Source organism: Acomys russatus, chromosome 4, assembly GCF_903995435.1.
Source record: "Acomys russatus chromosome 4, mAcoRus1.1, whole genome shotgun sequence".
NCBI classification, from domain to species: domain Eukaryota; kingdom Metazoa; phylum Chordata; class Mammalia; order Rodentia; family Muridae; genus Acomys; species Acomys russatus.
Window position 1 is genome coordinate 62,869,559 of NC_067140.1, and position 21,753 is coordinate 62,891,311.

The 21,753-nt window shown below is 41.0% G+C and overlaps 1 protein-coding gene across 1 annotated transcript in view; it reads right to left on the minus strand.

Annotated features, from left to right (window-relative positions):
- Positions 1–2,603: 2,603 nt before the first annotated feature.
- Trpm7 (transient receptor potential cation channel subfamily M member 7) overlaps positions 2,604–21,753 on the minus strand; it is an 84,642-nt gene continuing 65,492 nt past the window's right edge. Inside the window, exons 29-39 of the mRNA XM_051144548.1 lie at positions 19,235–19,305; positions 16,597–16,631; positions 14,527–14,552; positions 12,701–12,751; positions 12,557–12,622; positions 11,114–11,397; positions 10,926–11,008; positions 10,352–10,557; positions 6,143–6,194; positions 5,938–6,044; positions 2,604–4,012 (exon numbers count right to left, since the gene is read on the minus strand). Coding sequence (XP_051000505.1) covers positions 3,882–4,012; positions 5,938–6,044; positions 6,143–6,194; positions 10,352–10,557; positions 10,926–11,008; positions 11,114–11,397; positions 12,557–12,622; positions 12,701–12,751; positions 14,527–14,552; positions 16,597–16,631; positions 19,235–19,305 — 1,112 coding nt within the window. The 3' untranslated portion in view covers positions 2,604–3,881. The remainder of the gene's footprint in view (positions 4,013–5,937; positions 6,045–6,142; positions 6,195–10,351; positions 10,558–10,925; positions 11,009–11,113; positions 11,398–12,556; positions 12,623–12,700; positions 12,752–14,526; positions 14,553–16,596; positions 16,632–19,234; positions 19,306–21,753) is intronic.

A 21,753-nucleotide genomic window follows, 5' to 3' on the forward strand; every position in this document is an offset into this window, starting at 1 on the left:
TACCAAACCACCCCCACAAAGGCTTAGAAATATGCATCTATTATAGCCATAAGGATACCCCGTGCCCTGTGTGTGTGTGTGTGTGTAGAATCAGAGTTCACACCAATAATCTCAACTCTAAACCTTTCCCAATTTTTTTTTTTCGAGACAGGGTTTCGAAAAAAACCTTGGCTACGTGGACTCACTTTATAGACCGGGCTGGCCTCAAACTCACAGCAATCCACCTGCCTCTGCCTCCTGAGTGCTGGGATTAAAGGCGTGTGCCACCACCGCCCGGCCTCCTTTCCTGATTTTTATTGTCTATTTATTTGGTTTTTCAAGACAGGGTTTCTCTGTGTGGCCTTGGCTGTCCTGGACTTGCATTGTAGATAAGGCTGGCCTCGAACTCAGTGATCCCCCTGCCTCTACTTCCCGAGTGCTGGGATTAAAGGTGTGGGCCACCACGCCCAGCTCCTTTCCAGATTCTTAATTTTTTTCCTTCCCGTATAATCTCTAACTAGGAGGCACCTAGTGTCTGTCAGAGCCAGGATATCTCCTTGTCCCACCAACGCTGCTGCATGAGATCACCTGCCCACCCACTGCCCAGCTTCAGAAGCACACCAGGGCACGGCCACCCACAGCATGCCCTTACCCATATGGCTCACACTACACTGCAAGAAAATAAGAGGGCTGGCTCTTCCTAAAATTTCCTTCTCTCTTTTGTGGTTTGTTTTAACCTGCTCCTTTTAAGATTTATTTCTTAGCTGGGTATGGTGGCACACACCTTTAATCCCAGCGTTTGGGGAAGGAGAGGCAGGTAGATCTCTGTGCATTCCAACTCCAGCCTGACAGCTAAGGCTACACAGAGAAACCCTATTTCAGGGCACAGGTGGGAGAGACATTTCTTCCTTCGAGTTATCTGAAAGTATGCAGTACTTTCAAAACCTACTTCTGTGTATTTTAAATATTTTGACAACATGAAAGTGTAGTCTACAGCCTTTTAACATAGTTATGACTAAAGTTGAGTAGTGAGTATAGGGATTTTTCTGCTGCCACTGAGGTACTGAGCCTAACACCACCATCAACCTCCTGTAGAAGTGAATGCTGTAGTGCCTGCCTCAAGCCTTGACCTGGAGCAACAACAGTAGTCTGCCCCAAGCTGCAGCAGCTCACTTTGATGCTGCGGTGGCCTGCTGCTGTAATATCCAGATCACGAGACCCCTGAGAGACCACCAGAACCACGGATCTGATGCAAACACACAAGGTCTTTATTACAAGCTTGAGCTTGGGCTGTGAGCCATCCCTGACACAGCAGGTTGGAAGGCAGGGGTAGGGGCTTGGGGGTTGGGCACGTCAGAGGTACAGGGTCTAGGGGTTTTTAAAGGAAAAAATCGCAAGTGGGGGGTTTCCAAGCTTTGGTATTTCATGATTGTGTAAGAGGTGGGTAACTACATGACCTTTATGTTGATTGGTCCAGCAAGGCAGGACTGACCACAAAGAGGTATTTTTATCTTGCAAACACATCTAGAGTTCATGGCCCCATTTTTGATTGGTTGGCCCCAGGTGGTGTTTACCTGTTTGGGGGCGGTTACTCTGAGGACATGAGTGCCCCCCCCCACAGGATACCTTCTCCAAGCTGCAGGGGGCCCACGGTATCACCACTCCCAAGAGCTCCGTCTAGCCCTTCAGCAGTGGGCCACTAAAATTTAAAGCGTTTGGCTGCCAGTCCTACTCCCTCTGCCTTTCAGGGCAGCCAGCCCCTCCTTTCTGCTCTAGGGCTGCGGAAACCTGGAAATGACAGTGGCTCCTGTCAGCCCCTCACCCGGAGCAATCCAAGGTCAATTCCTGTCTCAGCTGACTCTTTCCTGCCGCCTCCATGGGAGCTGTCAATGATGACAACCTTTCTTGCTTCAGCCTACTGCCTTCACAGTGGACTCTTTGTAAATTCTGGGCACATTGTAGACTTTATTACCCTTCAAGGCTGAAAAGTGGCCCAACCTCTGTCTGAGAAAGCTCCAGCAGCCCAGCCCTCCACACCAAGACCTCTGTAACTGCCATCTCCAGGCCCTCAGTAACCCAGATTATGCTAATTTGGGATGAGAAGTCTGGACAAAACCTCCCCAGCTCAGGCTTGAAATCCCACCAATCCACACTCTGGAAATCCCTGCCCCAGAAAGCTCTGCTCTCACTCCTCTACCCCCAAGAAACCCTATATAAAGGCTGTCTGCTCAGTTCCCTGCTGTCTTCTCCCGGGAGCAGAGGCAGCTACTCCTGAATACATCTATGCCTCTAATAAATCTCTTTTAGATATTTATTGCCTGCAGTAACTCTTTGGAAGCAGCAGCAGCAATAAGAAGGAAGAGGAGGAGGAGAAGGAAAGGAGCAGAGCTCGGGTTCCTAGGCTCCTCAGGTGTTTGGGGCAACCCTTCCCTGGAATCTGCACCATCTCTGGTGAGGAGGCCTCCTCTCAGAGTTGTGAAGTTCCTGGGCAGCACTGATACCTGACGTCCCCTCACCCCACACACAAGCCATGGCATGCCACATGAGCACACACCCACACAAACTGACACTGGAAAATTATACATTTCAGAATGAGTAAACTCATTAAACATCTGTAAACAAGAATAAATTTAATTTCTTTTAAAGATTTAATGATATACAAAACGTATATGGTATAATATCTTTAAGTAATACACTTTTTCTCTCCACATCAACATTAAACACTATTTAACAGCTTATCTCTGCTTGCCTTGTCTGTATCTATGAGACACACTATTGAATACAAGTAAGCTTTACACTGCTCCCTTCCAAATAAAAATTAGAATTAGTACCTAGGAAATGAAAAGAAAGAGAAAGCATAAAACTTGAGTCAAATGATAAGCTTTTTTTTTCTTGTTGCTGAAAATGCAAAAATATCTGGGTAATTGAGTTACATTTTATTGGCATGGTTGGACTGTGATTTCCCTAAACTGTGTAAGGACAATCCAACAACTGATTTCTTAAATAAGTACCAGAAACAGAATTCACATTAATAAATTCCTACACAATTTTAAATGTGAAAGCTCACATGACACTCTGATTTGATACAATAAGTCAGTAAATCTTTGGAGATGTATGCAACTGTAGGTTGTTACGACTGTAACCTTCCTCACAGGAAACACCCATTGAACAATGAGTTAATTCTTATTTTTCATGGCTTTCTTTTACTTAACATTGATAAAATAATGCTTTAAAAAAACCCTTCTGCACAATTCAGGCTTTGCTTAAGAAGAAACTGGCTGTATCCATAACCATAGATCTAAGGTTGATTCTTAAATAAAATTCCTCTTAGAAAAATGGTCTTTATGAGGCCCTGGATTTGATCCTCAATACTACAGGGAGAAGACAAGGAGGGATTGAGGGAGGGAGGGAAGACAAATGGTTTTCAGTGCAGGCTTTTAAACATGCCTGTGATGCTGGGATTTTAAGGAGTCATTTTTCCCGTGGCCACAAACATCTAGTTGAGAGCACACTAAACTGAGGAAGACTTCTGCCATTCAACCAAAAAGCTGCGTGATTTAGTTTCTTTAGCTAAATGGCTGTCACTGAGCAGCCAATACAATTCAAAGACACTTGACTTTGGTTAAGGTACTGCACCAAGTGATAGGGAAGGAGACCACCTTGACAGCAGTTTCAGATCTTTTCGAGCCCTTCACAAGCTGAAAGCACTAACTCCCCACCACTGCTAACATCCCCAGCAGTCATCTGCATCCTTGAGGCGCTTTGCAAAGAGACATTAACCTCTAAAGTATGTGCGAGGCTGGCAAGCTCATTTTGCACACACCTATATCATCAATTCCATCCTGAAGGAAGAACGACAATCACACTTTTGTTAAGTGTAGGCAAAAATCAGTGACGGAGTACTATAACATCAGACGAACAGAATTTGTTGCTTCTGATTCTTTGGTGGAATTTCCAGATTGAAGATTCAAATCTGATGACTCATCCTGAGGAAATATAATTTTATCAGGTGTGTAGTCATTCCTCTTCAGATCTATATTCACAACCCCAGCAGAGAAAAAGAAAAAAAAGTCAGTCATTTACAAATGAAGAATTATGAGCATTTTGTACATCGATTTTCCTCTAAATAGTCAAGTCTATTTCTATACAATTATTACATAAAGACCACAAACCAGTAAATCATGTAAGTATGACAATACAGTAGCAAACACGGTCTATAAGGTGTGTACAATTTTGTGATCACAGAAGTGCAACAATAGGGCCGGGCGTGGTGGCGCACGCTTTTAATCCCAGCATTTGGAAGACAGAGGCAGGTGGATTGCTGTAAGTTCAAAGCCAGTCTGGTCTACAAAGTGAGTCCAGGACAGCCAAGATAACATAGAGAAACCCCGTCTTGAAAAAAACAAAAACAAGCAAGCAAGCAAACGCACAAACAAAAAGAAATGAAACAATATAGTAACGAGCACAGTATACAAGGCTTTGCTTTTGTGATGCATAGGGGGTCAAAGTCTTATACCGGAATATGGAAAACCTCCCATGCTCACAGAGTGTTATAATAAGATGTGAAAATGACTATCCCCCCAAAGCAATCTATAGACTCAATGTAATGCCCATCAAAGTTCCAACACAATTCTTGAAAGAAATTGAAAAAGAATCTTAAAGCTACATGTAGAAGAATGAAATTTGATCCTTATCTCTCAACCAGCTCCTTCCCTCCCTTCCTCTCCCCCCTCACATGATTTGGAGCCTGAAGTTGCCATCTCTTCTAGTCAGGTAGGACTACCAGCAGAGGCAGGGGAATACCGACCCACCTACAAAACCTTCGGACCCAAATTTATCTTGTCTTGGAGAAGTTTAGGGGTAATGATGGGGCAGAGGTTGAGGGAATGGCAAACCAATGACTGGCCCAACTTGGGACCTACTCCATGAGAGACAGCCAACTCCTGTCACTATCAATGATACTCTGCTATGATTGCAGACTGGAACCTAGCAGAACTGTCGTCTGAGAGGCTTCATCTGTAGTGGATGGAAAAAGATGCAGAGACCCACAGCTAAACAACAGACAGAGATCAGGGAGTCTCACGGAAGTAGAAGGAAGGAGAGAGGGAGCCTAAGGGGTCAAGGACCACAAGAAGACTTACAGGATAAACTAACAGAGCCCATGGAAGCCCACAGAGACCAAACCAACAAACAAAGGGCAAGTGTAGCAGATGTGCAGCACGGTCAACATGTGGGTCCCTAACAACAGGAGTAGGGGCTGTCCGGACTCTATTGCCTGACACTGGATCCCTTCCCCTTAGCTAGGCTGCCAGTGGGCGAGGATGCCCTTGGTCTTGCTGTGACTTGAGGTACCTGTGTGGGCTGTTAACTCTTGGGGACCTCCCCTTCTCTGAGAAAAAAAGAGGGGAATGGGGAGAGGGGGATGTGAGGGTAGGACTGGGAGGAGAGGAGGGAGGGGGCTTGGGTCAGACTATGATTAACTTAATAATAATAATAATAATAATAATAATAATAATAATAATAATAATAATAATAATAATAAAGGTGTTCTTGGGCTGTAGAATTCCAGATCAGTTACCCAAACCTCTGTATTTTTGTTCTTAATATTATAGTAAGCAACTCAAATAACAATGTACAAAGCATACATATTAAAAACACATAAGCAGGCTGGGCGGTGGTGGCACATGCCTTTAGTCCCAGCACTTGGGAGGCAGAGGCAGGCAGATTGCTGTGAGTTTAAGGCCAACCGGTTCTACAAAAGGAGTCCAGGACAGTTAAGGCTACACAGAGAAACCCTGCCTCGAAAAACCAAAACCACCACCAAAAACAACAACAACAACAACAACAAAAAACAAAAACAACCCCCCCCCAACCCACATAAGCAAGGCATGGTGGCAGGATCTTGAATTCAAAGCAAACTTGGGCCACATAACAAGACAAAGGAGTGAACATTTTTACCTGGAAGCTTAAGTTTTCGACAGCAAGAATTACAGTGATGTTTGGCTCGGAAGTTTTTTATTGCATCTTCCCCTAGGTTGGCAGGGCCAAAAACCATGTCATAGGATCTGCAGAATTGACAAGTAAAGAAGGGAGTTTATTCAAGTAGAAATGTGGCAGTTTAAAATAGCAAATTATGCCTCAATAAACAGTTAAATCTTATCACCTTTTTTCTTCAGCTTTTATCACAGATGGGTCAGTCAAGTTTTCGCCCACACCTTTAAATGTATACATAAAAAAACATATATTATGCAATTGATATAAACATTTATGTTTACATAATAAAAAAAGCTTAGAGAGGTTTTATAACATCATTCTTAATTACAGTGCTTTTAAAAACTTAGTATCTCAGCAATCCAGCATATCTGGGATATGCTTAAATTACACCTCAGAGTGGGGGAGGCAGGCACACAAGTTCCTGGGAGCTCCCAGAATCTGACTTGATAAGCACCTGATTCAATGTAAAACAGTCTATGCAATCTGGCTCTGGCTCACCTTCACTAGTAACGTGCGATGGTATTTCACTTAGTATCTGAAGGCTTTAAGAAAGTCCAACTTTTGTTTTTAGTTTGGTTTTTCCGAGACAGGGTTTCTCTGTGTAGCCTTGGCTGTCCTATCAGCCTGCCTCTGCCTGGGCTTGTTTTGTATTTTTAAAAAGTTGTTTTAACCAGGTGTGGTGGCGCACATCTTCAATCTCAGCACTCGGGAGGCAGAGGCAGGCAGATTTCTGTGAATTCGAGGCCAGCCTGGTCTACAAAGCGAGTCCAGGACAGCCACGGCTACACAGAGAAACCCTGTCTCAGAGATAAACGAGAGGGGGCGGGAGGGAGAGTGTGTGTGCGTGTGTGGCGGGGGGGAGTGTGAGTTTTAGTTTAGTTTTTTTTTTAACCTTCAGTCTTCTCCAGAGGTATTTAAAAAGTTGGTTGAATGGTTTTTGAATATCAGAAATACTTAAACAATTACAGTGAAACCTGATTAAAATGGTCCAGCTTCATAAATGGAAAATCTAGAATTAAAATATGACCAGGTTCAGCTGCTACAGTGCTTGCCCAGCATATAGAAAGCTCTGGATTCTAGCCCCAGCACTGAATAAACTGTGAAGGTGGCACATGCCTGTATTCAAGGCCATCCTTGAACTCAGTGAATTGGAGGTTAGCTTGGGATACACGAGACCCTCCTATTTCACAAAAACAAATGACAAAAGAAAAGAACAAAAACCAAAGCAAAACAAGCTCCAACAACATGGTTCTATTCTACAAAAAGGTTTTTGAAACACTTAGTGGGTGTGTAAATATGCATATGCTACTGTGCATGTACAGAGGCCAGAAAGTTTCCCTGTCTCCACATGTAGATTCTTCAGATCAAAATCATCTGTCAGGCTTGGCAATTTTGCCGTCTCCTGGGTCCCCGATACTGCTACTTTTTTACCCAACAGATTGGAAAAGACTAAAAATACTCAGTACTCTGTAATACTTGACAGATGGGCACTCATGGACAAGGCAGAGGAGGAATTCAGGACACAACCTTTTTGAAAGTAATCTGGAAGTGCTTTATTGAAATAAAAACTGCAATAATCTCTTAAGCCAATTTAGGAACCTGCTGACAGGATGAAAGCAGCAACAGCTCTGTTTGCAGAAGCAAAAATTAAAACCGGAGTGATCGCGGGAGGCAGAAGCAGTGAGACTAGACGAGCGCCAAGGCTCCAGAGAAACCAACAACACAACAACAAAAATGCAGGCCTATATCACGTACCACCATGCTTCAAGCGATCACACTGGCACTGAAAACACTAACTCAGACTCATCAGTGACACAGAAGACAGCTATAATGTTAGGTTGAAAACATGTATTTCATAATGCTAGTTTGGGAAAACCCAGCAAATCATACTATACCTAAATAAAAATAGTAATAATCTGTGAGGGTGGAGAGTTGCAGTTTCTGTATGTCTTCACAAGAGCAACAAAGAAGGGAATACTTTAGACTTTCTGTATTTCTATATCATGAAATTGTCATAGTAATCTCTAAATTATTCCTACCAAGAAAAAAGCTCAGTTGGGCCTAATGGCACAGGTCTGTAAACTCAGCTATTTGAGAGGCTGACTCAGAAGACTTGAAAAACTCAAGGTCTAACTGGACCAAAGAATGAGTTCAAGGCTGGCCTGACAACTTAGTGAAACACTGTCTCAAAGAAAAAGGAAGAAGGGGAAAGAAGGAAGAAGGAGGAAGAGGAGGAGGAAGGGGAAAGAAGGAAGAAAGAAAGAGAAGATGGGGGGGGGGGGAGAAGGGGAGGAAGCAGCAGCGGGGGAGGGCCTGGAGAGACAGTGCAGAAATTGCTCTTCCAGAGGACTGGGGTTCAGTTCCCAGCACATAAATGGCAGTTCACTACTTTCTAACTCCAGTTTCAGAGGATCCAATGACTTCTTCTGACCTCCACAGGCCCCATGAAGGCAAAACTCATACACATAAAATACAATTTAAAAATCTTTAAAAATTGAAGAAAAAGGGGTATGTGTGCTGGGGAACCAGCAAGATGGGTTTAGGCCCTTGATACCTGAAGAAGCAAGCTTGAGGACTTCAGTGTGAGTCCCACCACCTGGGAAAAGTTAGAAGATAGGAACCAACTCCAAAGCTGTCCTCTGATTGCCACATGCGCACATAGCATGTGTGGCCCCCCCCCCCCCACACTCGGACAGGCACTCAAGCACTCAAGAGGCAGAGAGTTCCAGGTTAGTCAGAGGTACACAGTGAGAGCCTGTCTCAAGAAAACGAAACAAAAAACAAACCACAAAAGTCTTAAATGCACATGTGTACAATTTTAAAAAGAAAGGTGGTAGAATATTTGACTAGCACGTGAAAATCACATGTGAGGGGGAGGAGAATGGGTTGAAAAGAATCTGGAACAAATTCTTCTTTTCTTTCTTTCTTTTTTTCTTCTCAAGACAGGGTTTCTCTGTGTATCCTTGGCTGTCCTGGCCTCACTTTGTAGATCAGGCTGGCCTCTGCCTCCTAAGTGCTAGGATTAAAGGTGTGCACCACTGTCCGAGTGTTATTTATTTATTTATATTTTGTTTTTGGTTTTTTTGAGACAGGGTTTCTCTGTGTAACAGTTCTGGCTGTCCTTTCTGGACTTGCTTTGTAGACCAGGCTGGCCTGGAACTCAGAGATCCACCTGCCTCTGACGCCTGGACAGCGCTGGGATTAAAGGCGTGCGCCAGCACCCCCAGCCTGGAATGATCTCTTACAAGAGTTTCAGCTTTCTACCACAAGGTGTGGTGCAACACACTGTTAATCCTAAGCACTCCTGAAGCAAAAGAAGGCGGACCTCTGAGTTTGAGTTTGTAGACCAGCCTAGTCTACATAGTGAGCTCCAGGTCAGCCAAGGATACAAGGATATGTTGTGAGTCTGTCTCACAACCAACCAGAGGGGGGGGGGGTAAGAGTTTGAAGCTTTCTGGGGAAAAGCAGCTGCCATGTAAGAAGTCCAATTACCTAAATCATCCTACAATATGAAAGCCCATGTTAGTAACATAGACAGGTGGTGATTTCAGGTAGTGAATAGGGGCCTAAGATATTTAATTCCATTAACCTATGCTATGTTTTCAGCAATTCAAGCCCCAGAAAGAACAGCAGAGATGAGCTATCCCTGCTACAGGCAATCTAAATTCCGGAAGCATGGGGCTAGAGAAATGGCTCAGAGTTTAGGAGCACCCACCATCCACATGGAGGCTTACAACTGCCCCATGACTCCAGGGTTTAATCCAAGAACTGCTGCCCTCTTTTGACCTCCTCAGGTTTCTGGAAACCATGGGTTAAATGGTTACTGCTTTAAGCTACTAAAATTTTTGTATAGTTTAGTGGAAAAATAACATAAAAAACATCAGAGATACTCATTGGGTTTTTTTGTTGTTGTTGTTAGTTTGTGTTTTTGTTTTGTTTTGTTTTGTTTTCCTTCCGAGACAGGGTTTCTCTGTGTAGCCTTGGCTGTCCTGGACTTGCTTTGTTAAAAATAATTTTTTGTATCTACAAAAAACTAAAAGCTGGATACCTAAGAGCACAATTCTTAAGATAGGCAGGCTAGGTATGGCGACACATCCCTCTAGTTCCAGCACTTGGTAGACTCAGACAGGAAGGTCACAAGTACTAGGCCAGCATGGGATGCATAGCAAAACTTTACCTCAATAAAAGGAAAGGCAAACATACCCCATTGTTCCAAACCCCAAAGACTATATACTGCTGTGATTGTGACTTATATTACACCTTCTATCAGCTGAAGACTTTAAAATAGCAGACTTCTGTATAGCATGTGCAATTTATGAATAAGTGAGAACCTACCACACAACTTCACCTTAGTAATTCAGTTAGTAGTAAACTTTACCTTGTAAGTCAAGTACCAGTAACTCCCCTCTGGTATATTCATAGGTCCAGTGGCTGAAGGCTAACATGATCTCCTCCAGAGTGTTTGTTGGAATAATTTCATCACCATTATTATTGTTGTATTTTCTAAATTCTCCAGTCATGCACTCTTCTACAGCAAACCACTGCCCTGCTGAATGGCAGTACAGCAGGAAAACCTCAAGAAACCTTATAAAGAGTCACAGACAACAGCAGGCACTTTGTTAGTAAGATTCTAATCAATATGCAACATGTATAATGAATACTCAGCTGGGCCTCGTGGTGCACGCCCGTAATCCCAGCACTGCCCAGGAGGCAGAGGCGCCTGGTCTACAAAGTGAGCCCAGAACAGCCAAGGTTACACAAAGAAACTCTGTGTCAAAAAACAAACAAAAAAGAAAAGAAAAAAACCACCACCAACAAAAACCCAACAACAAAACAAAGAAAAAAACCCCAAAAAACAAAAACCAAAGTAACCCTCCCCAACATCAATAATGAGTGCCAAAAAATACTGCTATCTAAATAATACCAAGTCTACACCAAATGTAAAGATTTACCTTGGGGAATATGGTATGGATTTGGGTTTCATCTGGTTAAAGGCAAATGTGAGCTTTTGTGCTGCTCTCTGTTGTTGTATTTCCTACAGAAGGGGAGAAATCACTTGATCAATATTTAAACTAAGATTTTATTTGGTTTATTCACACTTTTAAAAACTCAGATCACAGCTTGCAGTCACGATACTTACTCTGAGACAGAGATGCAGAACTGTGTCTTCTTTATAAATGCTTGACCATGTGTTAACCACCTCAGGAAGAAAAGACTTAATGATGTAAAGATGCCCTGACTTCAGGATATCGTGTTCTGACCAGGTACACTGTACTTTGACTGCTCTTCGTAAGCCGCCTCCCATTTCCTCTTTACTTAAGAACTCAATTTTGGCACAGAGGCCTAGCTGAGACCAAGAAGACATGCTGTTATTCAGTATACTGGGAGAACTCTCCTCCAGACGATACACTGTGACAGGCTCACCTGCAACACAAATGAATAGTGTAAGATGAAATTATAACTTTGAAAATGACAAAGGAGAATAAGTATTTCTAAGTATCTATGGTAAATATTAAGCAAGGAATAGAAGATAAAACAAAAGTTGCAATTTTATTTTAAAAAATTGGTAAAATGATAGAAATAAAAATATGCTTCTCACAGTAATAAAATGGCACCGTATTTGCATATAACCACTACAAAAAATAATATATGCTTCCTTGGGAGTGGATGCGGCCCACTGGATAAAAATGCTGTTGGGCAAACAAGAGGGAGGCCCTGCGTCCACACTGCTAGAACCCACGTAAAAGGCAAGCACGTGGGCACCTGCAACCCAGTGCTGTTTGGGACTCTGGGCTTTGCTAGAGCTTAGTTCCAGGTGCAGGGAGACTCTGCTTCAAAGAAATAAGACAGAGAGTGATAGATAATAACATCCAATGTTCTCCTCTGGTCTCTGTGTGCACACACCAGCACATCTTATGCATGCATATCACAGATTTATTTGAATAAATAAATTTAAAAACCAATTTAATATCACTGAACTCATGCTTAAAGATAAACATATTTCAAATTATAATATTTAAAAACAAACTGTGTGGGGAAGTACATATATACAAGAGCAGGTGGATGCCAGAAGGTAACTTTGCTATTATTATTCCTCACAAGCTGTCTACTTTATTTTTTGGCCTGGAACTCAGTGATTGATTAGGCTAGGCTGGCCGGCCAGAGTGCCCAGAAGTGACAACACATACTGGCACACCTGGCTTCTTCACATGTGTTCTGGGAAATGAACTCATCTTCTCACTGACTGAATCATCTAAGCATGAAGTTTGAGGACAAACTTTTAGGAAGCAAGTAAAACAGTTCTGAGATAAACATAGGGCCAAAGATTAGAGGCATCTGTCCCACTCACCCAATGATGTCAACTTTTCTACACTTCCACTACCTGACAATGGGTCAAGGTTTTGAAATAGAACACAGAGTGGTTTCTAGTGTTTCCCGCTGTTTTACTATACCCTGCCCTCCTCGAAGGCTAACAGGCACAAGAAGCTGTTATTTCTTCATAGGAATTCTCATTCTGCCCTGACCATGTTCAAAGTTATGATTAGAGACAAACGACAGTTTCCATATTTGTTTTGAGATTTACCTCGTGGAGGCACAGGCACGAAGGGAATACTCTGCGACAACCTCATCAGGTTATTTCTTTCCACAGCTGCATGGAAATGAGAGAAAAATGATGAAATCTCTAATGATTCAAATATCAGTAAATTTTGTTTTCAGTATCACTGACCTGAATAATAGTAATTTGTATCCATAACAGGCTTAAATGGAGAAGCAAGACCTGGAATGTCAATAAATCAGACTGTTTAAAAAGCCCTTGCGCAGCACCAATGTATGCCTAGACATATTCCCAAATCATAATCTTAAATTTCTTTCATAACCTCTCCTGACTGGGGAAAAAAAAGAAAGATAACAGAAACTACTATAACATGTCACATGACCCCACTTCACTGTGCTCCACACGCCTGGGAAGAAGCACATGAGGCTCCACTCTTCACCTCTTAGCATAAATTGCATTTTCATACCTGCCAAGAAAAAAAATTGCTCTGTTTCTTGCCCTTTGGATTTGGAGACAATAAATAACCATCTAACCACTTTAGGTGTTCTAATGTGAGAAGTGAGCTCCTGGGATATAAGGATACTCCAGATCACCTTCTTCACATATAAACTTTATGTATTTATTTATTTTGAGGATTTTACTTTTAACCATAGACAGAAAAGTTGAAAGAATAACAAATAGGTCTGTGAGGTGCTAAGTTCTAGAATATGAGAAGGAATCTAATTTACTCTCACACAATAAAAGCCAACAGTTTTAATACTGTAATATTATAAAAAGACAGGCTATATAAAGACACCTATACACACAGGTGCATCGTGAAGGCTACACAGGAACTAAGACACCTGGTTGATAAAGGCTAAGGCTACCTCACTCAGGGGAAGAAATAGCAATCTGCAAGGCAGTGGATTTCTAGGAATACATTTACAAGGATATCTTTAGTGCTGAAAGTCCATGCTACATTGGAGAAACCCCAGGCAGTTTAGTATAAGTGACTAAACACAATTAGAATAGTCTTTGGAGCTTTCTGAACATCACCCACTGACAGTCTACAATATCTAATTCCATGGGTCTGTGGCATCACACAGGTGATTCTACAGTGATCTGAATATGCAACCAAGATTGCAAATTAACGAGCAAGAGCTTAAGCATACCTGAAGGAGGTGAAGCTACAGAAGCAGGCAATATCAAATTGTGAAGAGCCTAATATGTCATGCAAAGAAAGGACACTGCATTTTACTGAATGACAATGGGAAAAAATGTAAAGCAGAGGAGTGGCAAGATAAAATCTTTTAGGAGAAATTATTTTGGTGGTAGAAGATAGACTAGCAGTAAATTACAGGCAGGAAGCCAGTATGGAATAACTACTCTGAACACCTACCTGGCAGGCAATAACTACTGAATATGAACTATGCATAAGCTATGACCCAGCAATTCCACCCCTAGGCATATAACCAATGGAAAGCAAATTTATGTTTACCAAACAACATGAACAAGAATGCCCATAGCAACAAAAAGCATAATGGTTACGTACTGGAAGCTACTGAAATGCCCATCAAATAGAATGGATATTCAATATATTCCAACAAGGAAATACTATGAAATACTAATAATGCACAAAGTACACTAGTACAGTAATACTGATGAATCTCCTAAAAATTACATCTCTATGACTCCATTTATGTTGTACCATAAACCCACATAAAGTAAGCCACTGTGTTATTTATGATGGAGGCCACACCAAGAGCCTGGCATATTAGCAGTAGTACTCTGCTTTAGGGTGCTAGTTAAGTGGGGAATGGTGACAGAAAAGTGGTCATCATAATTCACAGGGTGGCTCATGTTTTTGCAAAACATCTATATTAAAGATGAGGGAAGAGTTTTCCAACTACCTTGGCTTTTTAAAACTTGAAGTCTAAATTTTCTTGCCCATGATAATGTGGTAAATGCTTTAATTATGACCTTTAATTTTTAAAATTAAATCTACCACATAGACTCACCATTTAATGTTCCTCCTTCAGATGGCCTAAAGAAATATAAAAATAATATAAGCTATGTAACAATCATAGTTTTGACTATTATTTAACTTGTGATTTTATAAGGTTATCATAATTATTTAATGAAATATAATTAAAGGAATACAAATGTTCATATCTGTGTGTCTGAATACTTGTCATTCTCCTTCATATTCAGACATGTATATATTTACATGTATCCATGTTATAAACAACTTGTATCTCTACTTTATGGCTACATAACTATCATTATTTTTGGTGCCAAGTTGATGGTAATTAGATCAATAGAATATTTTTATTTTATGGCTCAATATTTGTGGAGACTCACTCCAGTACTATGACAGTGTCAGAAAATGATTTTCTATGATTCTAGAAGTACTTCAACAGACTGATAGGACAAGGACTGAGACATCACTTTGCAAGATTCAATAACCAATCTATGTATTTATAACAGGTCTTGATTCCAAGTGGGAGTTAATCCCAAGGAAACCTGTGCATTTGAGACAGGTATAATAAAAAGGGAGTGGCATCCGACCATGATGCCAGGCTGAGGTCTCCCAATATACAAGCTCTGAGCCTCCTTTGGGACCTAAAGGACTCGATCCAAAAGACTCTGGAGCCAAAGAGCCGCCATGGTCTCTTCCCAATTCAATACCTATATGCCAACTGGCCCCACAGGTCATCTCCACTTTAATAAGGTAAAGCTTTGGGGGGGGGCAGTTTGAAGCAGGGTCTCTCTGTGTAGCCCTGGCTGTCCTGGACTCACTCTGTAGACCAGGCTGGCCTCGAACTCACAGCAATCCACCTGCCTCTGCCTCCCAAGTGCTGGGATTAAAGGCGTGCACCACCACGCCGGCCGGTAAAGATTTTCTTTTAGGAACATTTTGATGCTGCTAGTGAGCCACTTTTTTCTCCATTATTTGATTCATTCTCCAGTGCCAAAAAAGAAAAGAGAAAATCAACTTCATATTCTATGTCTACCTCCCAAGGCTTTGGTTATAAAGACACAGTCCTGGAAGCAGATTATATATAGGTAAGGCTTGCAAATGCCATTAGAAATGCAAACAGAGCTGCCTATTTATGCCAATACCATTTACTTTCTTCTGTGTTCATACCTACTTCAGATTCACTGAAATACATATGGCTTGAAACTGGCCTTTCGTCCCCAGTAGTACTTATCAAAGACAATTACCCATGAGGCTGCTTTTGTTTACTCTTTTGGTTCTGGATTTGTTACATGATTTCAGTACACAAGCTTTCTAAAGTATACTGTGTATTACTGTTCTAATCATCAAGGTATTTTCCACAAGCAGTTATAATGTTTGATTAGAATAGTAGACAAGATATATTAATATTAACCAAGCATTCCACACAGGTCTCTCAACAAATTTATTCAAGAGAAAGCTGAAATAATAAAAATTAAATTGTGAGGCAGGCGGATCGCTGTGAGTTCGAGGCTAGCCTGGTCTACAAAGCGAGTCCATGATGGCCAAGGCTACACAGAGAAACCCTGTCTCGAAGAAACCAAAAAGAAAAAAAAAAATTAAATTGTATAAATATATTGAAAGATTATCCTGAAGCTATTATAACTAAGTTCCTGTCTCGAAAAACCAAAAAAAAAAAAAAAAAAAGCTGAAACAAATATCTTTGAGTGCTCTACCTGCATGTACACTTGCAGTCCAGAAGAAGGCATCAGATCCTAGTATAGATGGTTGTGAGCCACCCTGTGGTTACTGGGAATTGAACTCTGGACCACTGGACGATCAGACAGTGCTCTAAACTGATGAGCAAGCCCCAACAAATATCTTTTTTATTGTTGTTTTTTAAGACAGGGTTTCTGTGTAGCCTTGGCTGTCTAGAACTTGCTCTGTATACCAGGCTGGCTTCGAACTTACAGAGATCCACCTGCCTCTGCGGTCCAAGTGCAAGGATTAAAGGCATGTGCCACCACTACCCAGCCTACACAAATATCGTAAAAGGAGTATTAAAGAGGTAAGAAGACAAAAACAGTATTCATTCAATCAGATACTTTTCAGCCATTAAGAAAAGACTTACATTTCTCTGTTTGGTGGTCTATCTCGTAACCAATCCTTTAGTCAAAAACAAACAGAAAAACTTAAGTATAGATGAAGCAGTTCTCTACAATCAATGTTAACTATTTAACACTTGTTTCTTAATATGAGAACTTAATATGAAGTCCTTGTTTCACATAACAAGCAACCGTAAATGGTAATAAGAAGATTCAGGGATGTTCTTTTCTTTTGGAGGGGGTGGTCTGGCTTTTTTAGAAATTTAAATAATTTATTCAGATTACATCCCAATTGTTATCCCCTCACTTGTATCTTCCCATTCCCCCTCCCTCTTTTACTCTATCCCCCTCCCCTAGGTCTGTGACAGAAGGAGACCTCCTCCCCCACCATATGATCACAGCCTATCAGGTCTCATCCTGGTAGCCTGCTTCCCCTTCCTCTGAGTGTCACCAGGCCTCCCCACCAAGGGAAGTGGTCAAATAGGGGGCACCAGAGTTCATGTCAGAGTCAGTTCCCACTCTCCACACAACAGAATGCAGGGATGTTATTTTCTAAAATAGTTGTGTGTGTATCTTTCTATGCAACCATGTGGGTTATCTTCCTCTAGCCTATGTTTGGCTTTTATGTGGGTCCTAGTGATCAAAACCTGAGTCACACAGCACTTTACCTACTGATTCCTTTCCCTAGCCTCCAAGATTTCTAATTCAGATTTTTGTTTCTCATGACAATAGCATTCTACAAGCATGTCTCTGATTTACAAGTAACTCATGCTTCTTGCCAAAAGAATACCAAAGTATAAACAGAAAAATAAAAATCACACCAACGATGCAAATAAAATGATGAAAACACAAGCATTGAGACATTGTAGCCATTTCATATACTGGCTCATGTGGCTTCTATTCTGCAAACTTAGTAATGATGTTTCTAGACATACTTAACTTTCCTAGAATGGGATTTATACTTTATAAATTTGAATTTTTGTATTGTTTCATCAATTTAGAAGACCCCAACTTGTTTTCATTTCTTCAAACTCTCTTTCTCCTGGCTAATTAGATGTATTTTCTGAGTCTTTTCCCCCTTTCCATCAAAATGTACTTTTATCTATGTTGCATTCTGGCCCTAGTTAGTAATTCTCACTTTAGATTGCCTCACTTATTGTCCAATAGAAAGCACTAGGTCTTTTTTCTTGACAAGATATTACTCTGTAGCCAGGTTGGTCTGGAACTTGCTACGTAGCAGGGCTGCCGTGTACATGTTCCCTCTTTTCTCTATCCCAGGCACTAGGATTACAGGCATGTACTCTATTTGTTTTACTTTTTAGTTATTTTGGTTTTGTGAGACAGGGTCTAAAGGTGTGGCCTGGCTGTTCTGGAACTTGTTCTGTAGACCAGGTTGACCTTGAATTCTCTGAGATCTACCTGCTTCTGCTTTCTGAGTGCTGGGATTAAAGCTGTCACCATGCATGGTGAGTCTTTTTCTTTTCTTTTTCTTTCTTTCTTTTTTTTTTTAATGTTATAGAGGAGTTTATTAAATGAGCATGGGGAGAGAAGGGAAGGGAGGAGGGGTACCCCAGAGACAGAGACAGGAAAAGAGCCTGAATCTTTTTCTTATTTCTTATGTATTTTTCAAATTGCTGATATTTTGAATAGTTATCTTTTCCTTATCTAATATTTTATTTTTAATCACTTTAAGCACAATTTATTGTTTATAACCATAAAATAAATACTTTATTATTTCTAATTATAAAAGTAATTCTATTTTTAAATTCCTAGAGATCGAATACTCACTGCAGTTAGGAAATCATTTTAATAGGACTTTGTTGCAATATTGTACAACTTGGAGTCAACATAGACCCCTAGATAGCAAGGCTTGTCACTGTGGAATTCTATTAACAAATTTCATATTCCTAATGAAACAACTTTTAAAAGAATAACATGAGATTTTGTTTTGTTTCTTGAGACAAGATCTCACTATGTAATCCAGGCTGGCCTCAAAATTGAGATCTTCTGCCACAACCTATAAATTATTCAGATTACAGTTCAGGGATTGCAGATGTGTAGCAAAGATGCTGTGCTTAATAACACGATCTTTAGTAACACAGCTGTGTTACTGTTTTACTGACTATAATTATATAAATGCCAATGTTTAGATACTTATGTACCTTTACTTGAGCTATTTGTCTTGGCTCTCTGTCTGGTTTTAAGCAAAGTTTATAAAAGCCACACATTACCATAGGTGGCTTGGAATGAATTAATACAATTAGGTTCAATTCAATAGGTTTTGTTTTTCTTTTTTCTTTCTTTCTTTTTTTTTTTTTTTGAGACAGGGTTTCTCTGTGTAGCCTTGACTGTCCTAGACTTGCTTTGTAGACCAGGCTGGCCTCGAACTCACAGTGATCCACCTGCCTCTGCCTCCCAAGTGTTGGGGTTAAAGGCATGTACCACCACGCCCGGCAGGTCTTGTTTTTCTTCTGTGTAAAATTTCTGTGTTTATGGCAGGAGGAGACTCTTCTCTAACTGCCACCATGTACTGAGGTCAGTTTTCTGAGAAAAAATGTTTTTAAGGCTTTATATAATAGCCCATAAAATATTAATTATCACCTTAGATATTCATGAGTGAGTTTATGTTCTTGTCAATATACTCCTTAATTGAAAAGTACAAACCGGTAACAAAGCTGCTTTAGAATCTACTTCTGGAGAGTCTTCTGTAGATGTTCTTCTACTACTGCCTTCTGCTACAAGAAATAAAAAAGACACAGTTGAGCAACTAAACTTGTGTTTTTCCCCAAGACAGAATTTCTCTGTCTTACACTCACTCTGAAGACCAGGCTGGCCTCGAACTCAGAGATTCACCTGCCTCTGCCTCCCAAGTGCTGGGATTAAAGGTGTGCACCACCACTGCCTGGCTGAGCAACTTTTAAAAAAATATTTACTAACAAAACAAAGTGTTGAGCTGGAGAGATGGCTCAGAGGTTAAGAGAACTGACTGCTCTTCCAAAGGTCCTGAGTCAGTTGCCAGCAACCACATGGTGCCTCACAACCACCTATAATGAGATTGGTGCCCTCTTCTGGAGTACAGTGTACATGCAGGCAGAACACTGTATACATAATAAATAAATCTTTAACAAAATGAAACAAAGTGTTCCTAGGTAGAATATAACCTTCATAAGATTTCTTCTCTCCAACAGGGCTGAACCCAAGAGTTATAAGAGGCCTATAAACAACCAAGCTATAAAAATTATTCTAAATAAATTACTCAATTTATTGTGAAAACCAGCAAGAAGCAAAACATATTTTAAAAACAAGTCAATCTGAGGAGGGAATAGTGGCGCACACCTTTAATCCCAGCACACAGGAAGGCAGGCGGATCACTGTGAGTTCCAGGCCAGCCTGGTCTACAAAGCCAGTCCAGGACAGCTAAGGCTACACTGAGAATCCCTGTATCAAAAAACCACAAGAAATAAAAAAAGGTCAACCTTTCTCTCCTATTTTAGAATCACCCCTACTGACAACCAAGGTTAGTTGTTTGTGAATCTTTCTGGGGGTGGTGGTGGCTAAGTCAGTGTATATACCATACAGCCCCCATGACTTTACATCAACACCAGCACAGTGCACACTTTGGTGGGCCTTTTTTCTTTTTTAAATGGTTGAGTGGATTTTTGTTCTCAGATATGTGTCTCCAGCTCCAAAATGATCCTTCTACCTCTGTCACTTGAGTAGCTGGAACTATATTGTTTTGACATTGTGTGTGGTTTGTTCAGGTTTTTTAGCTGTAGACTTGGAGATGTTTCGTGGAAGGACACAGAGGATTTCACTACAACTACCATCATCATTATCATCATCTTCCTCCTCCTCATTAATCATTTTAGGCAGGGTTCCACTTTGTAGCCCTGGCTAGTCTGGAACCTACTATCAAGAAGAGACTTGCCTTTAGTTTACAGAGATCCACCTGACTCTGATTTTTTTTTTTAAAGATTTATTTATTAAGTATATAGTGTTTTGCTTGCATAAACACCTGCAAACCAGAAGAGGGCACCAGATCTCCTTATAGATGGTTGTGAGCCACCATGTGGTTGCTGGGAATTGAATTCAGGACCTTTGGAAGAGCAGTCATGCTCTTAACCTCTGAACCATCTCTCCAGCCTGTGACTCTGGTATTATTAATATTAAGTTAAAAAGTATTTATTTTTATTTTATGTACATTGTATGTCTGTGGGTGTCAGATTTTGGAGTTACAGACAGTTGTGAGCTGCCATGTAGATGTTGGGAATTGAACCCGGTCCTCTTGGAGAACAGTCAGTGCTCCCAACTGCTGAGCCATCTCTCCAGCCCATATCATTAAATTTTTAAAATTGAAATTCTATGGTTCATCTGGGCAAGGTCGTTCACGCCTTCAATCCCTGCACTCAGGAGGCAGAGGCAGGCAGATATCTGAGTTCGAGGCTAGCCTGGTTTACAGAGTGAGTTTCAGGACAGTCATGGCTACACAGAAACCCTGTCTTGAAAAACCAAAAGAAAAGAAAAGGAAAGAAAAGATTCTCTGGTTTGGAGTTACTATGGTTTTTTATATTAACTTATACAATAGCAAAGCTAGACAAACTATAGGTCGACACTGCTCTGCTCCTAATCTTTTCCTCTGATGATGGTAATAATGAGTGTCATATTCTTCCTTCTACTGTTTCCAATCCCCCACAGGGTCTCTCTGTGTAGCCTTGGCTGTCCTTGACTCACTTTGTAGACCAGGCTGACTTTGAACTCACAGCGATCTGCCTGCCTCTGCCTCTAAGATTGTTGGGATTGCAGGTGTGCGCCACCAACCCTGGCTATTCCTTCTCCTCTTGATTTAAGATGATACTCTTGTTGTTACAATCTTTTTTTTTTTTTTTTTTAAACCCCAAATGAATTTTAAAGTATTTTAACAAAGGCCAAGAAATTTAAAATCTGGCCAGGCAGTGGTGGTGTACACCTTTAATACCAGCACTTGGGAGGGAGAGGCAGTCAGATCTCTGTGAGTTCAAGGCCAGCCTGGTCTCTAAGAGTAAGCTCCAGAACAGCCAAGGCTACGCATAGAAACTCTGAACAAACAAACAAACGAAATTTAAAATCTCACACAAAAACAGTTCTATACAAATGTACAGGGTAGTCAGTTATGGTGCTACACACATTCAATTTCAGCACTAAAG